Source organism: Tripterygium wilfordii, chromosome 14 (assembly GCF_013401445.1).
Source record: "Tripterygium wilfordii isolate XIE 37 chromosome 14, ASM1340144v1, whole genome shotgun sequence".
NCBI lineage: Eukaryota > Viridiplantae > Streptophyta > Magnoliopsida > Celastrales > Celastraceae > Tripterygium > Tripterygium wilfordii.
This window is the reverse complement of record NC_052245.1, coordinates 13487637-13512180: the sequence shown is the minus strand read 5'-3', so window position 1 is coordinate 13512180 and position 24544 is coordinate 13487637. Positions and strand designations below refer to the sequence as shown.

The window sequence follows — 24544 nt, the reverse complement described above, 5'->3', positions numbered from 1 at the left end:
CTTTACTTTACAATTAGTATGACTCCGATCAACTAATTTTTATCTCACTTATTTACTTTTCAAGCCTTTGTGGTTGTAACCTCCATGACTATTATGTTGATTTATACATTTCAAGATGTCTTCCCAATGAAAATCTCAATATATTTTAGCAATATGTTGTTTAAATTTTGTTCAATATTAAGTGCTCTCATTCAGGTGTTATTATCTATCTCATGCTTTTGTCACTTGACACTGAGTAAATTTTAAGTCCTTTTTAAGAAAGGCAACCCTTGAACCAATAATTTTGCGTTCTCATATCAAAAACGTCTTTGGATTGACAACAAATCTTGATCATATCCTAGGATCACACACTCCTACTCCAACGATTTAGAATCGGAGGATATCCTGTCCAACGCAAAAAACCAACACATTCCTATAACCGCTATTATTTATACTTCATAAAATTAAAGAAAAAAACAAAACGATTACGTTGCATTTGCCATTTATGGAGTGATTAGAAGGCAGCGGGAATCAATCGCCAACGACGTCGTATAACTATACCTCTACTAGTACTAGCGCTGTGAAATGAGAAGTGCCATATTTAATACGTTAGGCTTTGACCTCCCCCTCTCCATCACCCTCGCGTTGCTCGTTCCCTCCCATTCGTCCCTCAAAAGAGAAGCTTGAGCGCATCAAAGCTCAAATCCAAAAAGTGCTTCAATTCAACGACACAGTGCTCCCACTCTGGCTCATCCGGGTATTTTGATTTCAAATCATTTTAAACTTTTTGGATAAACTCCGCTACTTTCCCTAAATTAGGGTTTTTTTTCGTTTCTTTTTTGATCGCCTGAGCTGCTAAACGCACCCTTGTCTTATATAGTATATATGATTCTTCATCATACTTTATTAGCTTGTTTGCTTCATTCTGGTATCTCAACTCTACTAGTATCGTGTTCCCCATATAGAGATTCGCGCTATTGTTAATTTGGAATTCTTTTACGTGGGTTATCTTTGCCAATTTACTTCTGAATAGAGAAACTTACGTTGTTTGATTTAATTACGTTCTTCACAATGTGTAGAGTTTCAAGTTTTATGATCAATTTGCAATCTTTAGACCATTTATTGTCCTTATATGCATTAACATCATTTTCTGCTTTGTAAATTGAGACAATTACCTCCTTAGAAGAAAAAATTAAGACAATTACCTTCTTCCTTTGGAGTTTATGATATTGGTTACTTGCTCAGGCCATGGCTGCAAGGAAAATCATAGCTGTATGTCAATCAGGTGGGGAATTCGTGACCAACAAAGATGGGTCATTGTCCTACAATGGTGGCGAGGCTTATGCAATAGATATTGATGAGCAAACCAAGTTAAATGACTTCAAGACAGAATTGGCAGAGATGTTTAATTTTAGTGTTGAAAGCATGACCATTAAATACTTACTCCCAGAGAACAAAAGAACGCTCATCACGATCTCCAAGGACAAGGATTTGCAGCGTATGATTAGTTTTCTTGGGGAATCTAAGACATCCGACATATTCGTCATGCCATCTGAGGAGGCTACTGCTCGAAACATGTCAAATATGCCTGCTAGTAGGTAGTTACTCTCCTATAATTCTTTAGAAGTTCTTACCTGTGAGTGACTCTGTTTGAACTTGGTCTGTAGTTGCAGCAATTCACAGCATGTTACAGAGGGACAGGATTTTCTTTTGAAAATTTTGAAATTTCATTTTTCTTTTCTTTCCCTGATTCTGTGGTTGTCAACCGAATGAGTGTCTGAAGGGAGAAATCTTTTGGTGGTAATGTGAATTCCCTATGTTCGTTGGCTAAAATATTATGATACACTTGATGCAGGTCAAGCCGAACAACTGTGTCAGAAGCTGGGGTCCCTTTAGATTCCACTGCTGATGTTGTGGCTATTCCAACTGAACAGGGAGATCTAGACTTAGCAAATGAAACCCATTTACAATGTCTCCCCCATGGTTCAAATGATGAAAATCACCGTAGAGCTGCACTACAGTGGGAAAACACTATCACTGGTGTTGATCAAAGGTTTAATAGTTTTAGTGAATTTCGAGAAGCTTTGCATAAATACTCAATTGCGCATGGATTTTCTTACAGATATAAGAAAAATGACAGTCATCGTGTTACGGTCAAATGCAAAGGTCAAGGATGTCCATGGCGGATATATGCTTCAAGGTTGTCAACCACTCAGTTAATTTGCATCAAGAAGATGAATGCGAATCATACATGTGAAGGAGGTTCTGTGAAAGCTGGGTACCGTGCAACAAGGGGTTGGGTGGGAAGTATCATTAAGGAAAGAATGAAAATATCCCCAAATTACAGACCAAAGGATATTGCTGATGACATCAAGCGGGAGTATGGAATTGAGCTGAACTATTCTCAGGCATGGCGTGCCAAAGAAATTGCAAGGGAGCAACTACAAGGTTCCTATAAGGAGGCATATACGCAGTTGCCATATTTTTGTGAGAAGATAAAGGAAACCAATCCAGGTAGTGTTGCCACTTTTACCACCAAGGACGACTCAAGTTTCCATCGTTTGTTTGTTTCTTTTCATGCCTCGATATGTGGTTTCGAAAATGGTTGTCGCCCTCTTATTTTCCTTGATAGTGCTCCTCTGAACTCAAAATACCAGGGTGTTCTATTGGCAGCTACGGCTGCTGATGGGGATGATGGCATCTTCCCAGTTGCCTTTGCTGTAGTAGATACTGAAACTGAGGACAACTGGCATTGGTTCTTATTGGAACTAAAATCTGCATTGTCGACATCTCGCCAGATTACTTTTGTCGCTGATTTTCAGAATGGTTTGAAGAAGTCATTGGCTGAGGTATTCGATAACTGCTGCCATGGCTACTGCTTACGCCATCTTGCTGAGAAACTTAATAGAGACTTGAAGGGGCAGTTTTCTCATGAAGCAAGACGATTTATGATAAGTGACTTTTATGCTGCTGCTTATGCGCCTAGGGCTGAAGGTTTCCAGCGTTCTGCTGATAACATAAAAGGCATTTCTCCTGAAGCTTACAACTGGGTCTTAAAAAGTGAGCCAGCACATTGGGCGAATGCATTCTTCGGGGGAGCAAGGTATAACCACATGTCATCAAACTTCGGACAACAGTTTTACGGTTGGGTAGCGGAGGCACATGAGTTGCCAATAACCCAAATGATTGATGTACTACGAGGCAAGATGATGGAATCAATTTATACCCGTCGCATAGAATCCAGTCAGTGGATGACAAAGCTGACTCCATTTAGAGATGATATTTTACGTAAGGAAACCGCAATAGCTCAGTCGCTTCAAGTGTTACTTTTACATGGTAGCACATATGAGGTTCGTGGAGAGTCTGTTGATACTGTTGATATTGATAAGTGGGACTGCAGCTGCAAAGGATGGCAGCTAACTGGGTTACCTTGTTGCCATGCTATTGCTGTCTTTGAATGTTCCGGTAGAAATCCTTATGATTATTGCTCCGAATTCTTCACTGTTGAGAGTTTCCGCTTAGCATATGCCAAGGCAATTCACCCTGTTCCAAATGTAGACAGACCAGTTCAGGGTGAATTAGATCAGGCACCAGTGATTGTAACCCCTCCCCCGACGAAACGCCCGCCAGGCCGGCCAAAGATGAAGCAGGTGGAGTCAATAGACATTATCAAACGCCAACTTCAGTGTAGCAAGTGCAAGGGCCTTGGCCACAATAAGAAGACATGCAAAGGTTCTGAAATCATATGCTAGCTCATTGGGAGTCGCCATCCACCCTTTACTTACACCAGTATGTAACTTTTGACGGCTTTCACTTTTAGTTGAGAATGTTTCTCAGACAGTATGGAACTGATTTGGCTGCGTGTTTTGCATCTGCCACGATTATCTTAAATCCAAAATGAGGGTGGAGTGCATTCCTTTCCTGTTATGAAGAAAAATAAATAAGATAGGGTAATTGATTTGGTCTGCATTTTAAGGGGGGAAAAATCATTGTTTTGATCTAACTTTTCATTTACGTTGCTACTAAAAAAAAGTTAAAAGAGTTTGGTACAACTGAAAACCCTGTTGTTCGATGCAAAAAATGTTTATCCTATTCTTTGATTGCTCAATGAAAAAAAAAAGTGTTATTAATCCGAAAATAATAATAATAATGAATAATTTTGATTACACATGTGCTTAATTGAGGATATTATCTATCAAGTTATCCGAGCGAGTCACTTTTTATTGATAAATAAATAAATTTGTTCTTGAAATACTCCTCATGTACTCAGTACTATGTAGGTTTTAGGCCCCAATCCCCCAAGCCCTCCTTTTTACCGTTACTCTCTTGTCGATCAATTAATTCCCGGTCAGCACCGGAGGCGACAATGAAGCGAGACCGACAGTCGCAGTGCGGGGGATGCAGGGCGGAGGAGCGATTCCTCCTTCATAATATCCGTCATCTAGGGACCTACCGTCGTCTCTGCACAGGCTGCGTCCTCAAGACTCATCAAGGTCTTTTCTGCCCCTTCTGCCTCCAGTTATTCGAGGACGCCCGCCCGCCTCCGTCGGACCAGCGCCTCATGTGCTTCAACTGCCCCTCCATCTCCCACCTCTCCTGCGCTCCTTCTTCTGCTCACTCCTCCTCTTTTCTCTGCCCCACTTGTTCCGACCCCAGTTCTTCCTTCTTTAATTCTTCTTCTCCGGAGAGCGGGAGACTCATTCATAGGGAGTCCGCCAGGGCACTTGTTGCCGCAGCCAGAATTGCCGCTGCTGCCATGACCAAGGCCGCTGTTATTGCAAGGGTTGAGGCTGAGAGGCGGGCCAAGGAGGCCATTTCGGCGAAGAAGAGAGCGAAAGAGGCCTTGGAACAACTTACTCGTTTGGCACCCAAAGAGAAGGACATGGAGAAGCGGAATTACACAGGACTTCATAACAACAACAAGAAGAAACTGAAATCGAGATGAGGAGCCGAGGCCAATGGATTTAAAGGTCAAAATGGTGTATCTGCTGATACTGGCACCAAGTTTTAACCTCTCGTTTATCATGGCATGGAAAACTGGTGTGTTTTTTTCCCATTTCTTTTGTAACTATGCCGGTTCTTTTTCTTTTTATTTGTTTGTGCGTTTGAAATGATTGCTATTTGGAATTTTGTTTTCTCTATCTGAGGCTGGCACTTTCCATTGCCGCAATTCAAGCTTACACTAGTGTTTAGCAGGTTTATTTTTCCACTCGCACGGTCTTCAAAGTACTCTATAATTGTTTGATTACATTTAGTCATATTGATTCTTAGTTGGGTGTATTATCTATTCAAAATCTGCAAAACTCTGTTTTGATGAAGTTTTCACTAAGGGTTGGGACTGGCTTATTTTAACAATGGGGTGGGGTGGGTTGGGGCCTGGGGGACACCTCTTAAACCTTTTTCCCGGGTTTATGTTTGTATTCATATTTACGTTGTCTTGAAGGGAAAATGAGTTTTTGAGAAGAGATTGAAGGAATATATGATGTCAGTCTACGAAGTTTTAGGCTGCGATTTATAGGACACTTCATGACTAGGTGGCAGGTTGGCAATCGAAAACCAACTCTCGTCCATATATTTCTCTATGAAACTAAGTTTATTTTTTTCTAAGTTGATCATCCCTCGGCAGGATTTTCAGGCTGAGGAAGAACGGTTAGGTGCACACCAGTGTTTTTCAGCCACTGGCTTCCCTGGATGAATGGACCAACTGTGAATTGAAGAGCCTCATTTCTGTTTGATATTACATCGTAGCCCTTCCATTTTACCCCCATTGGTGTTGGCATCTGTGCCCCGATTGGCATACTCTGCACAAGACAGCGTGTTAAGTGCAAAGTCTCCACTCTCCAGCTTTGCCATCCATCCAGCACGTTGGATTAAATCTCTGATTGTCAATTCCATAACAACAGTATTGAATATAACTTCCATGGCCTGCCCAGGAAAGACGGGATCTTGAATTCACAGGGAAGAGTAACTGTTCTGAAACAATTCTGCAGTTTTGCGTCACCAATCCAGTGGTTTTACGCTTGTCTGATTGTCCATGAGCAGTTACCGTGTTTTGTTGTTTGTCCATGGGTTTTCTTGCTATATGATCAATGAGTTTTAGATGGCTGTGGTAGAGTCTCCGAATGATAAAATCGATGGGTCCAGAGATGACATAATTACAGTAGAATTGACAGTGGCTTTGGACGTTCAGGGCGTCTTTGTACCATTCTGCAGTTGTAGAAGGCTGACATGTCTGACTGTACTCAGAGTGCCACTGCCTCGTGTCCCTGTGGACCTGCTGTGTTATGAAACCCCATTGGCTTCCGATTAAATTTTATCATTTGTGGAAGTTTGATCTTAAGCAAATTAGCGGATTTAGTCACAATTGCAGTTTGATTTTTCGCTTTTATGGGTAGGGTAGGGTTGTAAATGAGCTGATGGAGAAATCTCATTTATCTAACATGGTCCTCCTTCAGTATATCGTATTTTCAGAAATGAGAAGCAAAGGGAAAATAAGGGTTTGGACTTCGGGAAATCGACTCACCAAAGGATGCTGCAGCCTGGTGGTGGAGAAGTTGAGGCTATTGGTCTTGTGGTGCTTAGGATAAGGCATTTGAAAGAGAGGTTGAGGCTGTTATTTTAGTGTCTCTGAAATGATTTCTCTCATCAAATGCATTGATGTTGTTTTAGGACTTGTTCATGTTGTTGAATTATGATAGTCAGACAGACTCAAATGTTGGCGTCTTACTAATGCCCTTGTTAATAGAATAGAGAAATGTGAAATCCAACTCCGCCTTATTGGTTTCTGAGGTTTAAAGTGCTTTTACTAATGTATGGTTGTTTTCATTTTGTTGGACTTGGACACACACACAGACATTGTCTAATGTCTATTCTTAAAAAGTAGTAACATGTATGTGTAATGGGTAATTTTATCTTTGCCCATTCTCAAGTCTCAAACTTGTAATGGCTTACAAAAGCAAAATCCATATATGATATATGCACATTAATCTAACAAAAGAAGAAACTGGGCGAGTCAATCCTATTTGTGTTTTGGCTGGGTCAGGGTTATGGACTCAGTGAGTCAACTCTGTCATAAAAACTAGGCAAAATATGATTTTATTAAATCCATTTTATGTATCTATTTTTTTTGTTATCAGTAGCATCCCGTAATATAATTAATTCCGTATACCAAAAATTTAAAGACAGCCAAGGAAAGAAACGGAAAAATATATGAAAAACAAGCTCTTTTGTTTGTACTTGTACAGAAACCCTAAACGCCGGGTCGAGTTGAGTTGAGGCCAATCACCCAGCCCGTTTCACTCGCGGACTCGCGATTCCAAGAACCGATCCCAACCCCCACCCCACCCCAAAAAATCCTTCCATCTCCTCCTTTGTCCAATACGGGAAGACATGGCAATCAATAGTTACTTGTCGTAGATTCAAAACGGGATTTTCAAATTCACACCGTTTCAGGTACTATTGACCGTATCAAATTTCTAATTTTCTCTTCATTCTTATTCTGTCCTCAAAAATATGCGATTTATATAATTTTTTCAAGTAGTTGGTTTGCTCACCAAGGGTTCCCTTAAATATGTAGTAGAAATGAAAATGATGCACTGTGTTTCTACCATATCTATAATTATTTACGTGTACAACCAATAGGGTCTGGTCTGGGTGGAAGAGTGCATAGCAGTGGAGACTGGTTTTGTTGATTATGACAAGGCATCATCTCGGGTTCTATGTTTGTACAAGTTATTTCCTGTTGTGATTAAAAGCTAGGGGAGCTGCTGAGATTTTTTGGTTTTAGGGACATGGTCTCTTGCCAGTGATTTCATTTGCCTCTTGTAAGGAATATGTCATGACTGTCTGTCATACATCCCACATCGGTTAAGTGTGGGGAGGTTGCGCACTATATAAGATTGGGCAAACCTATCACTAGTAAGCCGGTTTTCTAGTGCATAGTTAGGCCCATGACAATTGGTATCGAAGCCAAACCACACTTAACCGGCCCTTTGGGACCCTGGAAAGGCCAGGGAGAAGGCTACCTGTCGGGTTGGTGCCCTGTTGAGGGGCCAACAGCGGCAGAGTGAAGCTGCCATGGTGCTCGACCAACGTGGGCGTTGGTCTTGAAGGGGTGGGCTCATTGTCATGGGCCTAACTATGCACTAGAAAACCGGCTTACTAGTGATAGGTTTGCCCAATCTTATATAGTGCGCAACCTCCCCACACTTAACCGATGTGGGATGTATGACAGAGCTCACCCCTTCAAGACCAACGCCCACGTTGGTCGAGTACCATGGCAGCTTCACTCTGCCGCTGTTGGCCCCTCAACAGGGCACCAACCCGACAGGTAGCCTTCTCCATGGCCTTTCCAGGGTCCCTGGGCCCGGCCCAAAGGGCCGGTTAAGTGTGGTTTGGCTTCGATACCAATTGTCATGGGTCTAACTATGCACTAGAAAACCGGCTTACTAGTGATAGGTTTGCCCAATCTTATATAGTGCGCAACCTCCCCACACTTAACCGATGTGGGATGTATGACACTGTCAGTGGCCTAACGCATGAACTCGCTTGTCCTTTTTTTTTAGCTTTAATTAGCGTACTTTGTTCCATATGAGGCTATTAATTTACTTAATCTTCTTAAGATCACATTGGCTAATTAATTCTTTTGCAAATTAATGTGCACTTAGTAATTAGTAATGGACATGGTTGATCATACCTCGACATGTGATATTCAAGTCAGGCACCCACTCTTTAATGCCAGGTATTTAGCATGTAGGAAAACAAACTATGTGCATCAAAAAGTATATAAAGGTGAGTCTCAATAGAGTATGCTGAAAATGTGTAGGTTTCATTTGAACGCTACAAGAGTTTCTAGTCTCTGTGGTGACTAAGTATAGTCCTTTCGCTGATGGTGCTTCTGGTTTTTGTGGTTCACCTTCATGGCCTCTTAAAATTTGATTTTATGAACTGTAAGAACTTTGAGGAGTGAATGCTGCTGTCATGAGCTAAAGTGATTAATTATGTTATTGTTTAATTGGTCAGATTTATCCTTTCTGACCTTATATTTTGTGATGTCCTAATAACAGGAACTTGTGGTTTGTATGAATTGACCCTCTGTAAGTGCAAGCTCTAAAACATCATAACTAGCTTAGTTCTGTTGAGATTGGCACCGTTAATTTATTAAATTATCGATTTCAGTTAAGTTCATATGAATGGTTCGTTCTATCTGATCCAGTAAATCTTTGTCTCCTATTCCTGTACTGACTTTGCTAGCAGATCTTTCTTTATGTTGGTTTTAGGGTTCATTTAATAACCTAAAGGAGTATGGATGTCTGAAGCCAACGTCATTTTTTCTTTAAAAGGGCATACAACTGGTCTGCTTTTAGGTCCACATGCATTCATTCATAAAAATCAATGGCATATTTTTTCTAATATTATTCCCATATTACATTAGTAAATATATGGATCTCATATTTATTCCCTTACCGTTCAGGAGAAATCTGAATTATACTTTGATCTCACATGAGAGTGAAATTGATGGATAAATGATGATGTGTAGCCTGGCCAGCTGTTGATTGAATGCTTTTTACTCTTTTCTAGCACATTTAAATAGTTCACCATATGGGCAGCAAAATGTTGTTTCATGCTGATTATCATTTCTAAAAATGGATGACTGCGTATATTCTTATCCATTCCAAAACCTGTTTGTATTTTACGTTTGATGGAAACTTTTATCTTCTTTTTTTCCCGCTTTCCTTCAGCCTTCCTGTTTGTTTGATAGGGCTAACTTGTATGCCTTTGTTTGAAAATGTCATCAAAGCATGCATAATCATGTGAGGAAATCCTTTAACTACCAAAATCATAATGCTGTTGCTTTTTTCTCCTGTAAGCAAGTTGCTTCATGAAGCAGGCCTATCGGATGAGGGAAAGCCTGCAGCGGTAGAAGTTCCTGGATGGTTGAATTGATGGCCCCACTACGTGCCTCTGGATATGTTGACCCTGGATGGGAGCATGGTGTTGCTCAAGATGAGAGGAAGAAAAAGGTCAAATGCAATTACTGTGGGAAAATTGTTAGCGGAGGGGTATATCGATTAAAGCAACATTTAGCTCGAGTTTCTGGAGAGGTAACTTACTGTGATAAGGCTCCAGAGGAAGTATATCTTAGAATGAAAGAAAATCTGGAAGGAACTCGCTCCCATAAGAAAAGAAAGCATATCGAAAATGATGGACATGCTTATTTGAATTTTCACTCTAGTAATGGGGAAGAGGAGGAAGAGTTTGTTGCTTATAGAAGCAAAGGAAAGCAGTTGATGGGTGATAGGAATTTTGTTGTAAGCTTGACACCTCTACGTTCATTAGGATATGTTGACCCCGGGTGGGAACATGGTGTTGCTCAGGATGAGAAGAAGAAAAAGGTAAAATGTAATTACTGTGAGAAAATAGTTAGTGGGGGTATAAATCGATTTAAACAACATCTAGCCAGGATTCCTGGAGAAGTGGCTCCTTGTAGAGATGCTCCTGATGATGTCTATATTAAAATAAAAGACAATATGAAATGGCATCGCACTGGGAGGAGACTAAAACAACATGTTGGTAATGAGATAACGCCTTCTAATATGCAGTTGGATGACGATGAAGAAGATGAACCAGAACAAGATATTCTGCATTCTATGAGCAGGGAAAGAATGAGAATGAGTGATAAAAGATTAGAGAAAGACCTGAGAAAGACCTTCCATGGAATGCCTCCAGGTATTGGTTCTGACCCATTTTTGAGAAAGTCTAGATTGGATTCTGTTTTCCTTAGAATGCCAAGAAGTCCAACACCACCATCTTGCAAACAGATGAAAATAAGGGCAGGGTCCAGTAAAAAATCCCGTAAGGAAGTTGTTTCTGCAATTTGTAAGTTCTTTTATCATGCTGGGGTTCCCATACAAGCAGCAAACTCCCTGTACTTTCAGAAAATGCTGGAGATGGTCAGTCAATATGGGGAGGGTCTGGGAGGCCCTTCCAGTCAATTGTTATCTGGTCGCTTACTACAGGAGGAAATTGCAACCATTAAAAGCTACGTAGTTGAGTGTAAGGCTTCCTGGTCAATTACTGGTTGTTCTATAAAGGCAGATAGTTGGACTGATATTGAGGGCAAGACATTAATCAATTTTTTGGCTTCTTGCCCACATGGCATATACTTTGTTTCTTCTGTTGATGCTACTGATATAGTAGAAGATGCGTCAACTTTGTTTAAGCTGCTGGACAAGGTAGTAGAAGAGATAGGTGAAGAAAATGTTGTACAGGTACTCAACTATCTGTTTCTTTTAAGTTCTCAAGTAGTTCTGCCACCCTTTGTTTTGATCTGGTTGTGGCAAACTCTTGTTTCCTCTTTTTACTTTTCCTACTCTTGTTGTAGGTAATCACCAAGAACACTCCAGTTTATAAGGCTGCTGGGAAGATGCTTGAAGAGAAAAGGAGGAATTTATTCTGGACACCATGTGCCATATATTGTATTGATCAGGTGCTTGAAAATTTTCTGAAAATAAAGCACATTGGAGAGTGCATGGAGAAGGGCCAAAAAATTACAAAGCTTATTTACAACCAAATCTGGTTGTTAAATCTTATGAAGAAAGAGATTACCAAGGGCCAGGAACTTCTGAGGCCAACTGTTACCAGGTATGCCTCCAGCTTTGCAACTTTGCAGAGCTTGCTGGACCACAGGACTGGTCTTCGAAGAATGTTTCAATGTAGTAAATGGATTTCATCCCCATTATCGAAATCGAATGAAGGAAAAGAGGTGGAAAGGATCGTATTAAATGCTACATTTTGGAAAAAGGTGCAATACATTAGGAAATTGGTGAACCCAATAATTGACGTACTTCTAAAGGTTGATAATAGCGAAAACCTGTCAATGCCGTATCTATATTCTGATTTGTTTAGGGTGAAGCTTTCAATTAAATCCATTCATGGAGATGATGCAAGTAAGTACGGACCATTCTGGAGTGTGATAGATGATCACTGGAACTCGTTGTTCCACCACCCTCTTTACAGGGCTGCTTACTACTTGAATCCATCGTACAGATATCGACCAGATTTTGTGGTGGTAGGAGTAATGATAATTCCTTGTTAAATTTCAATTTACTAGTTTGTTTTCTTCCCTAAAGTAATCAATGATATGTAATTGTAGCATTCAGAGGTTGTTCGTGGACTGAACGAATGCATTGTTCGTCTGGAACCAGATAAAGTAAGGAGGTCGTCTGCAAGCGTGCAGGTAGGGAATTCTTGTTGAGGTTATTAATCACTGCATACTATTTTTTTTTCCTGCGTTCCTTATTGTTTAGGTAATTTATCAGATTTCTGATTATTCTTCTGCAAAAGCTGATTTTGGGATGGAGTTGGCCATTACTACAAGAACAGAGCTTGATCCAGGTGATGACATTAGACTGCCATTTAGGGAATTGGCATATGCTTGCTCATAAACATAGATTAGAATGGATGTTTCTTTTATGATATTGTATTGAGCATTACTTTATCTTACCAGCTGCATGGTGGCAACAACATGGAATAAGTTGCTTAGAGTTACAACGGATAGCTGTACACATATTGAGTCAAACATGCTCCTCCATTGGATGTGAGCATTACTGGAGCATATACGATCAGATCCACAGCCAAAGATATAGTCCTTTATCTCAGGAAAGAGTAAATGACCTTATGTATGTCCATTACAACTTGCGGCTTAGAGAGTCCCAAATAAGAAGATCCAACAACTCAACACCCTTGGAAAGTGTTACCCCGGAAATTCTACTGGATGAATGGATTGTAGAAGCAGAGAGAGATGCCGCACAGGACAAGGTATCTTTCAATTCTTTGCATCAGTTGCTCTCTCTTTGTGATTGCAAGTTCGTAAACATGGCAGTTGAGCTGTCTTCAAAAGGTTTTGGACTACAGGTTTTTATTATGAAGCACAGCTAAAGTCACCAACTCTAATCTTCCTTTTTGTCTTTTACTTCATTAACAATGACTAGACGACTATTAAATTTGCATGCAGGTAAAATCATTTACCTTTACTGCGTAATGCATATGCTCTGGACAAAGGCATTGTAGTCCTGAACTTTTATCTTTTGTTTTTTAAGTATCAGTCAATATTTGGAAAAGGTGGAGGCATAGATAGCTTTAGATAGGAAGAAAGGACCAAGGAGAAACAATGGATATTAGATTCCAAATAAATTTTCTTACGAATTCAAGTGGCAATATTGAAGAGGAGTTTTTCAGTTAAAATCCACAACACAGAGTGCTTGTTTTGTACTGCCGCTTTTCTTGTGTTGCAAAATTTCACATTTGTGTTGTCATGGCCTTCCCTTGTGTTAGTATAGACGATTTATGTATATCTGTTAGCATGGTTAACTTTGTTATTGGGTTTACTTTCCTCCTGGTCCTGGATTAAACTTCCTTATTTTTTCTTGCACATGAGGGAAAATATGCTATTTTCTCAGTAATTGGATTATTTCTGTATTGATTGGCAGTAGCCACTAAGGACTGGACTTAGTAGCCCTTTTTTTGTTGTGTGTAGGGAATACTTGACAATGAAAATCGAGCTACTCATGAAGATGGATATGAGAATGTGATGATTGATTATGAAGATGAAATTGAGGAGGCTAGAAAGGGGTCTCTTGAGCTTGCAACAGCTTCTGACGTTGATGCTGATGGTGATGAAGACGCTGATCTTAATTTCTGTGATGATGATTCGAGTGATTGATCGACTCTTGTAACACGGCTTTTGTTGAAGAAGACATTATTAATTCAGACTGTGTGTTGGCAGCATAAATTATCAGGCATGGCATTGGGTTCTATTAGCCGGAAAATTGTTAGTAGACTGTAGTTGTGTATTTGATTGTCAAATTTGGCATTTCAAGAGGAATTTATTATATGTCTCTGTCTTGCGATGAAATTTCTCTCCAGATACCCTAGCAACTTTCTTCGGTTGTGGATTTTTAACATTTTCTATTGTCTTTTTCTGAAAAAGTAGAAAATATAGAAAAAGATGTTTGATTTATCATTTTCATTTTTCAGGAAAGGAAACTTTAACTGACATGAAAGTGTGTGCACTTACCTTAAGTGTAGGGTATCGGTAAGTAATAAAACCGGTGAGTCTGGTATCGTATTCACAAGGAAGCAATGCGAATTTGGTGAAGAATGAAATACAAATGACTCTTAACACTAATAAACACAATGAATGACAAATAAAAGCTAATGAATGAAATGGGTCGAATGACTTGATAGTATAGGCAATTCGTAACCAAAGTAAACAAGAATTGGATTTAAAACAATTAATTAAAAACCTAGTCTCTAATCCGTCCCGGTGGCTACTCGGTTCTCATACATAAGGTATCATTGTAAACACGCACAAACATACACAATGCATTGTGCGATACTATTAACTATGCATATGCAAATGAAACTGGGCATGAAGACTTCAATTCCTATATGGAGGTCATCGGGCCTCTTGGGCCTCTTGGTCCACGATGAACGCAAAGGGATAAACACCTATTCTTATGGATTAATGTTCCCCCTTGGGGCTCAGCTTTACTAGCACCCTAGTTTCACAGTCAAAGACCAATTAACCATAACTCTACCATGCATATTCCATAAATTCCACAAAATCTCATCATTAATACACACAATTAATACTTATGCAATAAAAACTCAATCAATTGGGAAAATCGTGCATTGGGCATTATCAATTTCTAATCAAGCATATTAAATCGCATCCCTAGATTTTACAATCCAAAAATACAATAAACATGTTTTTCTCATGCATCCAAAAACACAATTATCACAAAATCGAAAGAGAGAGATCGAAGCTACGACTCTTTAGTCTTACACTTACAAATGTTTCTCCTTGATTTTGTAAGAATCGGACCTAATTTGGACAACTTGGATGACCTTTTTGGGCATTTTTGCAATGAGGTCAAGGTGTCCGGACACCCTACTTAGAAAAATGAAATAGAGTCTATGACGAAGACTTGATGAAGCCCAGATGTCCGAACACCTTCAGAAGCCGTCCGGACACCTCGCCGCGAACCAGCAGCTGTAATCTCTCTTTCGATTGTAAATCAAAGATGATTTCCTAGAAGAAAAGGAAAGAAGATTCTTGGAAGACAAGTAAGGAAAGAAAACTTGATTCCTTGAAGACAAGAAAGGAAAGAAGAAACGATAGGAAGGGAATGGAGATAAATTAGGATGATTTCAACTCCTACAATTAAGGACATGATTCAAACTGTCAAGAGAGAAACCCTAGTCCTATATAATATTCTCAGAGGCTGCCTAAAAGAATATAGAAATTTCATACGAGCTTCCAAGCAATTCTTGTTATTTATATCTCTAGCCTATTGTTTCCTACTCTTTGTTAGAGGTTCTTTACACTCAAATTTTAGTTTCTAAATCTCTAACCATATCAAAAATACATATTTGTAAAAGTATGGCTGGTACTTGAGCCAAAACCAGCTGTGTAAAGAGGTGGGGCTTGTCTCTGCATCAACGAGCTGTCATAATGAATTTTCAAATCTCAAGGAGGAGCCTTGAGTAGTGGAGTAGGTCTATTTCTGGCTGAACCACTCTAAAATCGTTTGCACTCTCTCTATCGTTATTTTTTTTACAGTATTTACATTGTTTGATTGTGTTTTATCATCTATCATTGCTCTGTTCTTCCTATGCTTACGTGTTTGATCAAATTGTGTGAACATTACTTGAATATTCTCTGTTAGAATAATTTTAGCATCTTGTTTGTTGAATTCTATTATAATCCTAGACTCAATCAATTAGTTTTTAAAAGAAAACCTAGTCTAGCAATCACATGAACCAAAAAAAGTTTTAAAAAGACTTACTTTATACAATTTACCCCCTCTTGTATTAAGCCTAAGGTCCTAACAGATGTTTTCACGAAAAATGAAATACAATGTCTCTAACATTTTCGAATGCATCAATCCAATCCTCACATGATTCAAATGATATCAGGAAATTCAACCTCTTTGAACCTCGAGCTAATGCAGCAATGTGCTTCGGAAAGATGCAATGGATTTTCTCCACAAGTTGAGCCTTGTCCAATTCACTTTTCTGTCATAAGAACCATGTGAGAAAATGAGTACATCCGCCGGAAGCCTCATAAATGGGTGGTTCTAAAACAAAACAATTACCTCTTCAACATAATGGTACAATTTTGATATGGTTTGAATGCATCTCCTCATATTGGCTTCTTGGGGATCCATCATAACTTCACAAGTGCGTTTTGTACTTGAAATGAAGACACGAAGGTCGCCTGTGAACCACTCTTGCGAAAGTTCATCAATTAGATGGTTCAACTGTTCATCGCCATCCTCCCCAAATGCATCCTTAGTGTCGTCACCATAAATCACAATGTCGTGATTATTTTCAAGGAATGTATCATGTATGTAAGCGCTGGATGAAATCCATGCGCTCAAACTTCGTTGCAAAGAGAATATTGTCAAATAATTTAATTGGATCACTGCAATTCAAATGGCAAATGTCAAGAGTTTTACCCAACTCGAACATTGATTGAAAAAAAGGATCGGTTTTGTGGGACAAATTTTAAATTGATTGAAATAAAAGCTCAAACTCAAGCAGCTTTTAAAAGCAAGCCATCTAGCTTTTTAACAATGTCAAAAGGAAAAGCCAGTAATTCCATAGAAAATTATAACACAAGTCAACAATCAGAAACCATTTTTGAAAAGAGGAAAAAAAAACAGAAAAACTGAGGAGGCGGCAAAATAATAACAAAAAATTATAGTAGTAGTCAATTAATGTTACTCACTCCAAGTCGAAAGCCTAAAAAAAACATCAAATTCTGCTGTTAGACCACCTTTAATACCAGATACTTTATTGATCTCCTCAAAAAGTTTCTTCAATTTATCACGCACCTCAGCTTCGTCACCTTGTCGATCCTCACCTGCAACCAACTACATAGTCAAAAACCTAAACCACAAATAAATCAAAAGGCATTAGATGTGTCAGAAATAACAGACCTTGAATATCAAATTTCATGAACTTCGCGAAAGGCTCCGAATGATCAAAGGCCCAACACCTATCTATGTAAATAGAGTTTAGGTCTATACGACAACGTACTTGCGTTTGCATCGAGGCCCAAATAGACATAAGCATAGACCTATATGATGTTTTTTTAAAGGAAATTTAGAATTGTTTGCAAGTAAGACACTAAAATCAACTAAAAGTAAGGCAATACTACTGACCTTATGATAGCTTTATAAGATTCTGATATGAAAAGAATTTTTGATCCCTCACCATTCTGATATGAACTGGATTCCATAGAGTTTGTCGACGGAATCAGATGGATCGAAGGGAATCTGAGATGGGAACATAGCAAGGTACCATGAAGGATCCTCTCCAACTTGAAAGGGAGATAGTGTCTCTGGTACCAAGTCTCCAAACAAATCTATCAGCGTCTTATATACCATCTCCGCATGCTCATGTTTTTAAAACTTTTGAACAGTACACAAATCATATCCGCGTGGGTTGTTAGCACGTACATAAGTAATAATCCCTAGCGTAATGTCACTAGTAGTGACAAAATCATAGGTGAATTCCATTTTAATCGGCCTGTCAAAAGGAAACACAATTTGGTAAACCCAGGGCCACACCAAATGCAATGGAATTATAAACCTAAAAAAATGAATTTATGAAATCTTCAAACAAAGCTAAAGCACAGAAGAGAAATTAAAAATCTCCCTCCAAAGTACCAAGAAAAAAATAACAAAAATGATTTATAAACAACTATAACTGCCGACATGAAAACAGAAGTTGGCAGAAACAAGAGGCAAGGCAAAGAAGCAAATAATCCAAAATTAACCCAGAACAATGAAATATATAAATTTGAAGGATTACAAGATGACAACTAGGCCTGTAAACATGGGACAAAAATGGCTACCAGAGGGCCATGACTTAATGAGTGATTATGGTCAGATCTCTGAATGCATGAACAGATATGGGATTGTGTATGACCCAAATACTTTAAACATAAAGTACTACTCAAGACTTCGAACTTCAGGGTGGAAAATTATGCAACTACACACTAGTAAGAAAAGAATTTCGTTTTCATTCGAAATCTTTTTCAGAGACAATTTTCGCATATGGTCTACAAGCATAACGCAAAAGAGGCGAAATTTAATCCGAGAACTTGATCCAAAAAAAAAAAAACACAACTATACGAAGCTAGTAAACTAAATCAGAGACAAAAACCACGGCGAGACAACCAATTGCAATACGAACACATACAACGCGATAGCCAACCGACTACAACAAATAAGTTGAGAATATGACAATACAATCGGATTCGAGAAAACATGATGGGCAGCGACGAGAAAAAACAGTGACTGAGGACGGCGAGGCTGAAATAGGATTTTGAGGCCGAGAAGAAAGGACAGCGTGCTAGGGTCTGTTGTTTGAAACAGTTTTTTGTTTTAAAAAATTATTTTCGCTTTGAAAATCGGTTTGAGTGGGTGTTTTTAGAAATTATTTTATAAAACTGAAATTATTTTTGGTTTTCAAAAGCTAAAAAATTAAAACTGTTTTTTGATGTTTTGTAAAATTCTTTTCTGTTTTGTTTTCCTCTGTTCCTTTTCTCCGTGTAAAACTCTCTACCAAATGAATTTTGTTTTCAATTTTATTTCTTAAAATTGTTGTCAAAATCTAATCTTAAAATCAGTTTTTGAAAATAAAAAATCAAAACCATTTCCAAACACACCCTGTTTCTAGAAAAAATTTGCGTTTCGTGTTTCGGTAGGTTTTATAGATGGGATTTATTGAGAGGCCTACTAAAAGAGGCAAACGATTTTAAGCCTCTTTTTACGTCATTTGATAGAGCAGTTTAATTTAATCTGAAAATGCATAATAATCTCATGTAATTGTGTCATTATTTAATATATTATTAATCTTTTTTTTAAGATACTCACACTAATATCTTATTATCTATGAATAATTTTTTATGAAATTATATTTTCTTTATTTATAATTTGTAATAACCTTTAAAATAAAGTAAATTGATTACATATATGTACATGAAGAAAAAAAAAGGAAGAAGAGAATGATTGCAAGTGTCGTTTTTCTTTCATGATAACTTTATGTTACAAAGTCTAACATATATAGTTACAGAATCACATGTATTTCTCCCTAATTCTACTGTCAATCCCATAATTATAGGGATGTAATTATGGAATGTTGACTAATATCATATCATGCCGTGTTGAATGTTGACTAATACCATATCATGCTGTGTTGACTAATACCATATCATCTAATATTCCCCCTCAAGCTGGATCAAGAGGATTGATTGAGCCAAGCTTGGAAAGTAATCGGTGAAACTGAGTAGAAGATAGCGCTTTGGTGAATATGTCCGCGAGTTGATCATGACTACGAGTATATTTGGTGGCAATCAATTCGGACTGAACCTTTTCTCGAACATAATGACAGTCAACTTCAATATGCTTGGTTCTTTCATGGAATACTGGATTAGAAGCAATATGCATAGCAGCTTGATTATCACAATAGAGAAACATAGGTTGAGAATGAAGAAAACCCAAGTCAGCAAGCAACATTTTTAGCCATATAAGCTCAGAAGCGGTAGAAGCCATTGCACGATACTCTGCTTTGGCACTTGATCTAGCAACAACTAGTTGTTTTTTACTCTTCCAGGAAACTAAATTTCCACCAATAAATATGCAGTATCCAGTAGTCGATTTTCGATCAAGAGTATTACCTGCCCAATCCGCATCAGTGTAACCAATTATCTGTGTGTGTCCATTATTCTTCATGAGTATACCACGCCCAATCGACCCTTTTAGATAGCGAAGAATACGTTTAACAACAACCATATGTGCGGTGGTGGGTGAGTGCATAAATTGACTCACAATACTAACTGCATGACTAATATCAGGTCGCGTAATGGTAAGATAAATAAGCTTTCCAACCAACCGTTGATAAAGGTTAGGGGATTCCAGAGATTCACTAGTAATAGTCAACTGAAGTTTGCTATCCAGAGGAGTTCTAGCAGGTTTGCAGTCAAGCATATCAACTTCACGCAATAAGTCAAGCACATATTTGCGTTGATTGAGAAAAAGCCATTTATGAGAAGTGGCCATTTCGATTCCCAGAAAATACTTAAGAATTCCGAGATCCTTAATAGCAAATTTCTGGTGAAGAACACTTTTCAGGTCAGCAATAGCTGCATCATGGTTACCAGTAACAATAAGGTCATCAACGTAAATTAACATAACCAATCTCTTACCAGATTTAGTTCGAACAAAGAGAGAATGATCAGCATGGCTTCTTATGAACCCAATCTCTTCAAGCACAGCACTCAACTTGGCGTACCAAGCCCGGGGAGATTGTTTTAATCCATAAATGGATTTATGCAATTTACACACCAATTTTGGGTCGCTGCTTTGAGGATGACCTGGTGGGAGTTTCATATATACTTCTTCCTGGAGATCTCCATGCAAGAAGGCATTTTTAACTTCCATCTGAGATAGAGACCATCCATGATTTACAGCCACGGACAATAACGCTCTAACAGTTGTCATTTTTGCCACAGGTGCAAATGTCTCCTTGTAGTCTACTCCATACGTTTGAGTGAAACCTTGTGCTACCAATCGTGCTTTATGTCTTTCAATGGAGCCATCTGACTTGAATTTTGTCTTGTATACCCATCGACTACCAACTGCCTTCTTATCATTCGGTAGTTGAACAACACTCCAAGTTTGATTGTCATTTAGAGCTTGAAGTTCTTCTTGCATAGCCCGCCGCCAGACTTCTTGATCGTTGGCTTCTTGAAAGTTTCGAGGTTCAGCTTCTTTGGTAATGGTACTGAGATAAGCTACATAAGATGAGGATAATCGATGATATCCAATAGCATTATTGACTGGATATCTTACCGTATATGTGACATAATCTTGCAGCTTTGATGGTGGTCGACGTTCACGGAGAGGATTGCGTCGAGGAGATAAACCAGTAGGATTAAGTGCTTCAATTTGTAAATTAGTACCTGTAGCTGCTTCAAGTGTTGGATCAATATTGGGAGTTGATGTGTGAGATTCTTCATGTGATGGCATATTATTGTCGGTAACAGTAGCAGGAGATTCCACCTCTTTAGTATGATCAAAAGCATAATTGTTATCTGTTGAGGTTGGCAATGGAAATAAGTCACAAAAGGACTCTTCCCCCTGACTCGAAATATCACCAGAGCATATATAATAGGGAGTGCCTTCATCAAATCAAACGTCTCTGGTGACAAATACTTTGTTAGAGATAGAGTGATAGCACTTATACCCCTTTTGTGTAGGAGAGTAACCCAAGAAAACACATTTGGCTGCCCTGGGATCCAGCTTGTCACGTTGAGAGGATTGAATGTGCACATAGCAACAACAACCGAAAACCTTAAGGTGTGACAAGCTCGGCTTCTTTCCTGTCAACAACTCAAATGGAGAGATGAAATTTAAAATTCTACTAGGCAGCCGATTAATAAGATAGGTGGCTGTGAGCACCCCTTGAGACCAAAATTTCTTGGGAATATTCATTTGAAACATTAGTGATCTTGTTTTCTCAAGTAGGTCTCGATTCTTTCTCTCCGCTATGCCATTTTGTTGTGGAGTACCAACACAACTAGTTTGATGAATGATGTCATGCATGCTCAAGTATTGTGTCATGATATGAGACATATATTCTGTGTCATTATCTTATCGTAGAACCTTAATTGAAGATGAGAATTGAGTCATTATCAATTTATGAAAATCTTGAAACACATGAACAACTTCACTTTTTGATTTTAAAAGATATAGCCAAGTAAACCGAGAGAAATCGTCAACAAATGTGACAAAATATTTATAACCATCAAATGACTCGAGAACCGGGCCCCAAACATCAGAATGCACCAAATCAAAAATTTTATTTGAACGAGATGTAGAGGAAGAAAATGGTAACCGAGTAGATTTGGAGAAGTGACAAACATCACAATTGATGGAATTTTTATTGAAACTAGGAAAAAGCTTTGCTAAAATTAACTCTGAGGGATGTGCTAGACGTTGATGCCACAATTGTTGCTCTGGAGCTAGAAAGGCATTCACGTGAAATCCCTTAGGAACGCGACAATCTTTGAGAAGATAATAAAGACCTTGAAAGAAAAAGCCCTCACCAATCGTCCTCTTGGTGACTATATCCTGAAATACAACATTGTGAGAAGAAAAAATAACATGGCAATTTAGTGAAGCAATAATCTTTCCAACAGAGAATAGTTGAAAAGGGAAGGAAGGAACATATAGAACAGATGATGCAATTTGGTTAGAGAGTAGTTTTAATTTTCCTTGCCCATTAATTGATGCATTTTTGCCATTAGCAACTGATATTTGAGATGGTGGAGACAATGTCTCAAAATCAAGTAAGATGCTACGATTATTAGTTATGTGATCAGTGGCACCTGAATCTATGACCCAAAAATCATGCACATTACTTACATTAAGAGCAGTTGAGAAAGCATTCAAAATACCTGGTTTGTCTTCATTTGAGACATTCTTATTTTCAGCAAGAATACCCGCAAATTGGCTAAGCATGGCTGATGAACTTTCATTCTCATTCTTATCAATCTCACCTTGTTTTGCTTGAAGATAAGAGGCGAATTCATTGATGAGCGTGATCGGGCTAGAAGTAAACTTTGAGAGCCCATCCGTGGATGAAGCTGTCACATGATTGGCCTTGTAGCCTGATGATTGGAAACGTTTCTGTGCACTCTTGTTGTCTCTTGCAAATTTTGGCTTTAATTCAGGATGAAGAATCCAACATCGATCCATGGTATGACCGATATTGTTACAGTGAGTGCACTTCAATTCGGGTCTCCTACCCTTATTTCCTTTTTCTTCAGATCGTCTATGGTTGGATACATAGGCCCGGGCCTCAGAAAAATCAGATTTAACATTTACGTTCATAACTTTTCTACGAACTTCTTCTCTAGAAATAGTTGAACATACATTTGCAAGGGAGGGTAGTTCTGAATTCATGAGTATGCGACTACGTAGATCTTCATAGTCAGGAGAAAGACTAGCCAAAAGTTGAAAAATTTTATCTTCTTCAGCCCGTTTTAATAGAACGGCGGAATCAGTTGTATGTGGACGATAAATGGATAATTCATTCCACATACTTTTCAAACTACCAAGAAATTGCACAAAAGGTTTACCTTCTTGCTGAAGACTTGCAATATCTTTCTGGAGTTGAAACACGCGCGCGGCATTATTCTGGTTCCCGTACATCTCTTTAACGGCTTTCCATAGATCTGCAGAAGACTCTGAAAAACTAAAAATCTCAGCAAGATGGAGTTCCATAGAGTTAAGCAGCCAAGTCATGACCAATTTGTCATTTGCGATCCAAGCTTTATATTCTCCTGAATTGGCATCAGGAGCAACGCTATTCTCATCGATAAATTCAAGCTTTGATCTTCCACCAAGAGCCAATAAAATAGCCCTTGACCAAGGAAGGTAGTTGAATTCATTCAAGAGGGCTGAAGTCAAACGCTGATTGGGATTAACTTCAAAAAAATTTGATGATGCAGAGACAGAAGAACTTTCTGCCTTTGAACTGGACGAGATAATATCTGCCATTTTTAGGCAAAACAAGGATGGAGCAGATGATTATGAACGGCCCTCCTCTGATACCATGAAGAAAAAAAAAAGGAAGAAGAGAATGATTGCAAGTGTCGTTTTTCTTTCATGATAACTTTATGTTACAAAGTCTAACATATATAGTTACAGAATCACACGTATTTCTCCCTAATTCTACTGTCAATCCCATAATTATAGGGATGTAATTATGGAATGTTAACTAATATCATATCATGCCGTGTTGAATGTTGACTAATACCATATCATGCTGTGTTGACTAATACCATATCATCTAATAGTACATCATTATCTTTTTCGTTGTTGGTACAATACTTATCAAATTTTTGTTTATATGATAATTTCAATTGTAAACAAACTCTACTACTCCTATTTGTGAGACACAATAGTCTCAGGTATCTCATGTATTTGATTTAGTTACAATTGTGTCATTATCAAATACATTATTAATCCTTTTTAAATACCCACATTAATATCTTATTATCTATGAGTATTTGTTTTTGAAATTTTATTTATATTATTTTTAATTTTTTAATAATAACCCAAAAATAAGATAAAATAGATTAGCTATATGTACATCATCATTTTTTTCTGTAAGTATTTATCAAATTTTATTTATATGATAATTTTACTAGTAAACAAACTCCAATGCTCCAATATCACGACTGATAAATTTATTTTTACACAAATTTTCATTGATCTTATTTATTATTTTGTTTTATTAAATTTATACATTGTTGTTAACATATAAGTCATTGTATCACTTCAAACTCAGTGAGTACAACCAATAAATTCTTTCAACTAAATGGAGTCATTTAGTTAATAGTAACTGTGTTTGGTGAACTGATCCGTAGAGTGAGACCGCTTCACCAAATAGGTGAAATTTGAGGTACTGCCCTAATATCGCT

At 38.2% G+C, this 24544-nt stretch overlaps 4 protein-coding genes across 16 annotated transcripts; 3 read left to right on the top strand and 1 right to left on the bottom strand.

The window, feature by feature from the left end:
* Window positions 1-574: 574 nt before the first annotated feature.
* Window positions 575-3948, top strand: LOC120014918. Of its 2 annotated transcripts, XM_038867042.1 has the most exons (4): window positions 575-736; window positions 1225-1577; window positions 1835-2032; window positions 2102-3948. In XM_038867042.1, exons 2-4 carry the CDS (start codon window positions 1228-1230, stop codon window positions 3729-3731), a joined length of 2178 nt encoding a protein of 725 aa, XP_038722970.1. In that variant the 5' UTR covers window positions 575-736; window positions 1225-1227; the 3' UTR covers window positions 3732-3948. The 2 variants fall into 2 exon arrangements, with proteins under 2 accessions (XP_038722970.1, XP_038722969.1); XM_038867041.1 differs by having other exon boundaries at window positions 576-736; window positions 1835-3948.
* A 267-nt stretch (window positions 3949-4215) lies between these two features.
* Window positions 4216-6769, top strand: LOC120014919. 3 transcript variants are annotated; one of them, XM_038867044.1, is made up of 3 exons: window positions 4216-5019; window positions 5423-5520; window positions 5606-6769. In XM_038867044.1, the coding sequence occupies exon 1, from the start codon at window positions 4346-4348 to the stop codon at window positions 4922-4924; it is 579 nt and encodes a 192-aa protein (XP_038722972.1). In that variant the 5' UTR covers window positions 4216-4345; the 3' UTR covers window positions 4925-5019; window positions 5423-5520; window positions 5606-6769. The 3 variants fall into 3 exon arrangements, with proteins under 3 accessions (XP_038722972.1, XP_038722973.1, XP_038722971.1); XM_038867045.1 differs by lacking the exon at window positions 5423-5520; XM_038867043.1 differs by having other exon boundaries at window positions 5423-6769.
* A 369-nt stretch (window positions 6770-7138) lies between these two features.
* On the top strand, window positions 7139-13917 carry LOC120015140. 5 transcript variants are annotated; one of them, XM_038867370.1, is made up of 8 exons: window positions 7139-7431; window positions 9045-9074; window positions 9869-11249; window positions 11363-12049; window positions 12134-12217; window positions 12300-12375; window positions 12488-12798; window positions 13517-13917. In XM_038867370.1, exons 3-8 carry the CDS (start codon window positions 9912-9914, stop codon window positions 13700-13702), a joined length of 2682 nt encoding a protein of 893 aa, XP_038723298.1. In that variant the 5' UTR covers window positions 7139-7431; window positions 9045-9074; window positions 9869-9911; the 3' UTR covers window positions 13703-13917. The 5 variants fall into 5 exon arrangements, with proteins under 5 accessions (XP_038723298.1, XP_038723294.1, XP_038723297.1 ...); XM_038867366.1 differs by having other exon boundaries at window positions 7140-7431; window positions 9849-11249; XM_038867369.1 differs by lacking the exon at window positions 9045-9074 and having other exon boundaries at window positions 7140-7431.
* Window positions 13918-15814: 1897 nt separating this feature from the next.
* Window positions 15815-18440, bottom strand: LOC120014676. 6 transcript variants are annotated; one of them, XM_038866695.1, is made up of 6 exons: window positions 18303-18440; window positions 17263-17577; window positions 16986-17044; window positions 16775-16909; window positions 16140-16468; window positions 15815-16059 (listed from the first exon to the last, which is right to left on the bottom strand). In XM_038866695.1, exons 2-6 carry the CDS (start codon window positions 17433-17435, stop codon window positions 15883-15885), a joined length of 873 nt encoding a protein of 290 aa, XP_038722623.1. In that variant the 5' UTR covers window positions 17436-17577; window positions 18303-18440; the 3' UTR covers window positions 15815-15882. The 6 variants fall into 6 exon arrangements, with proteins under 6 accessions (XP_038722623.1, XP_038722625.1, XP_038722624.1 ...); XM_038866697.1 differs by having other exon boundaries at window positions 18247-18424; XM_038866696.1 differs by having other exon boundaries at window positions 18253-18424.
* Between the last annotated feature and the right edge of the window lie 6104 nt (window positions 18441-24544).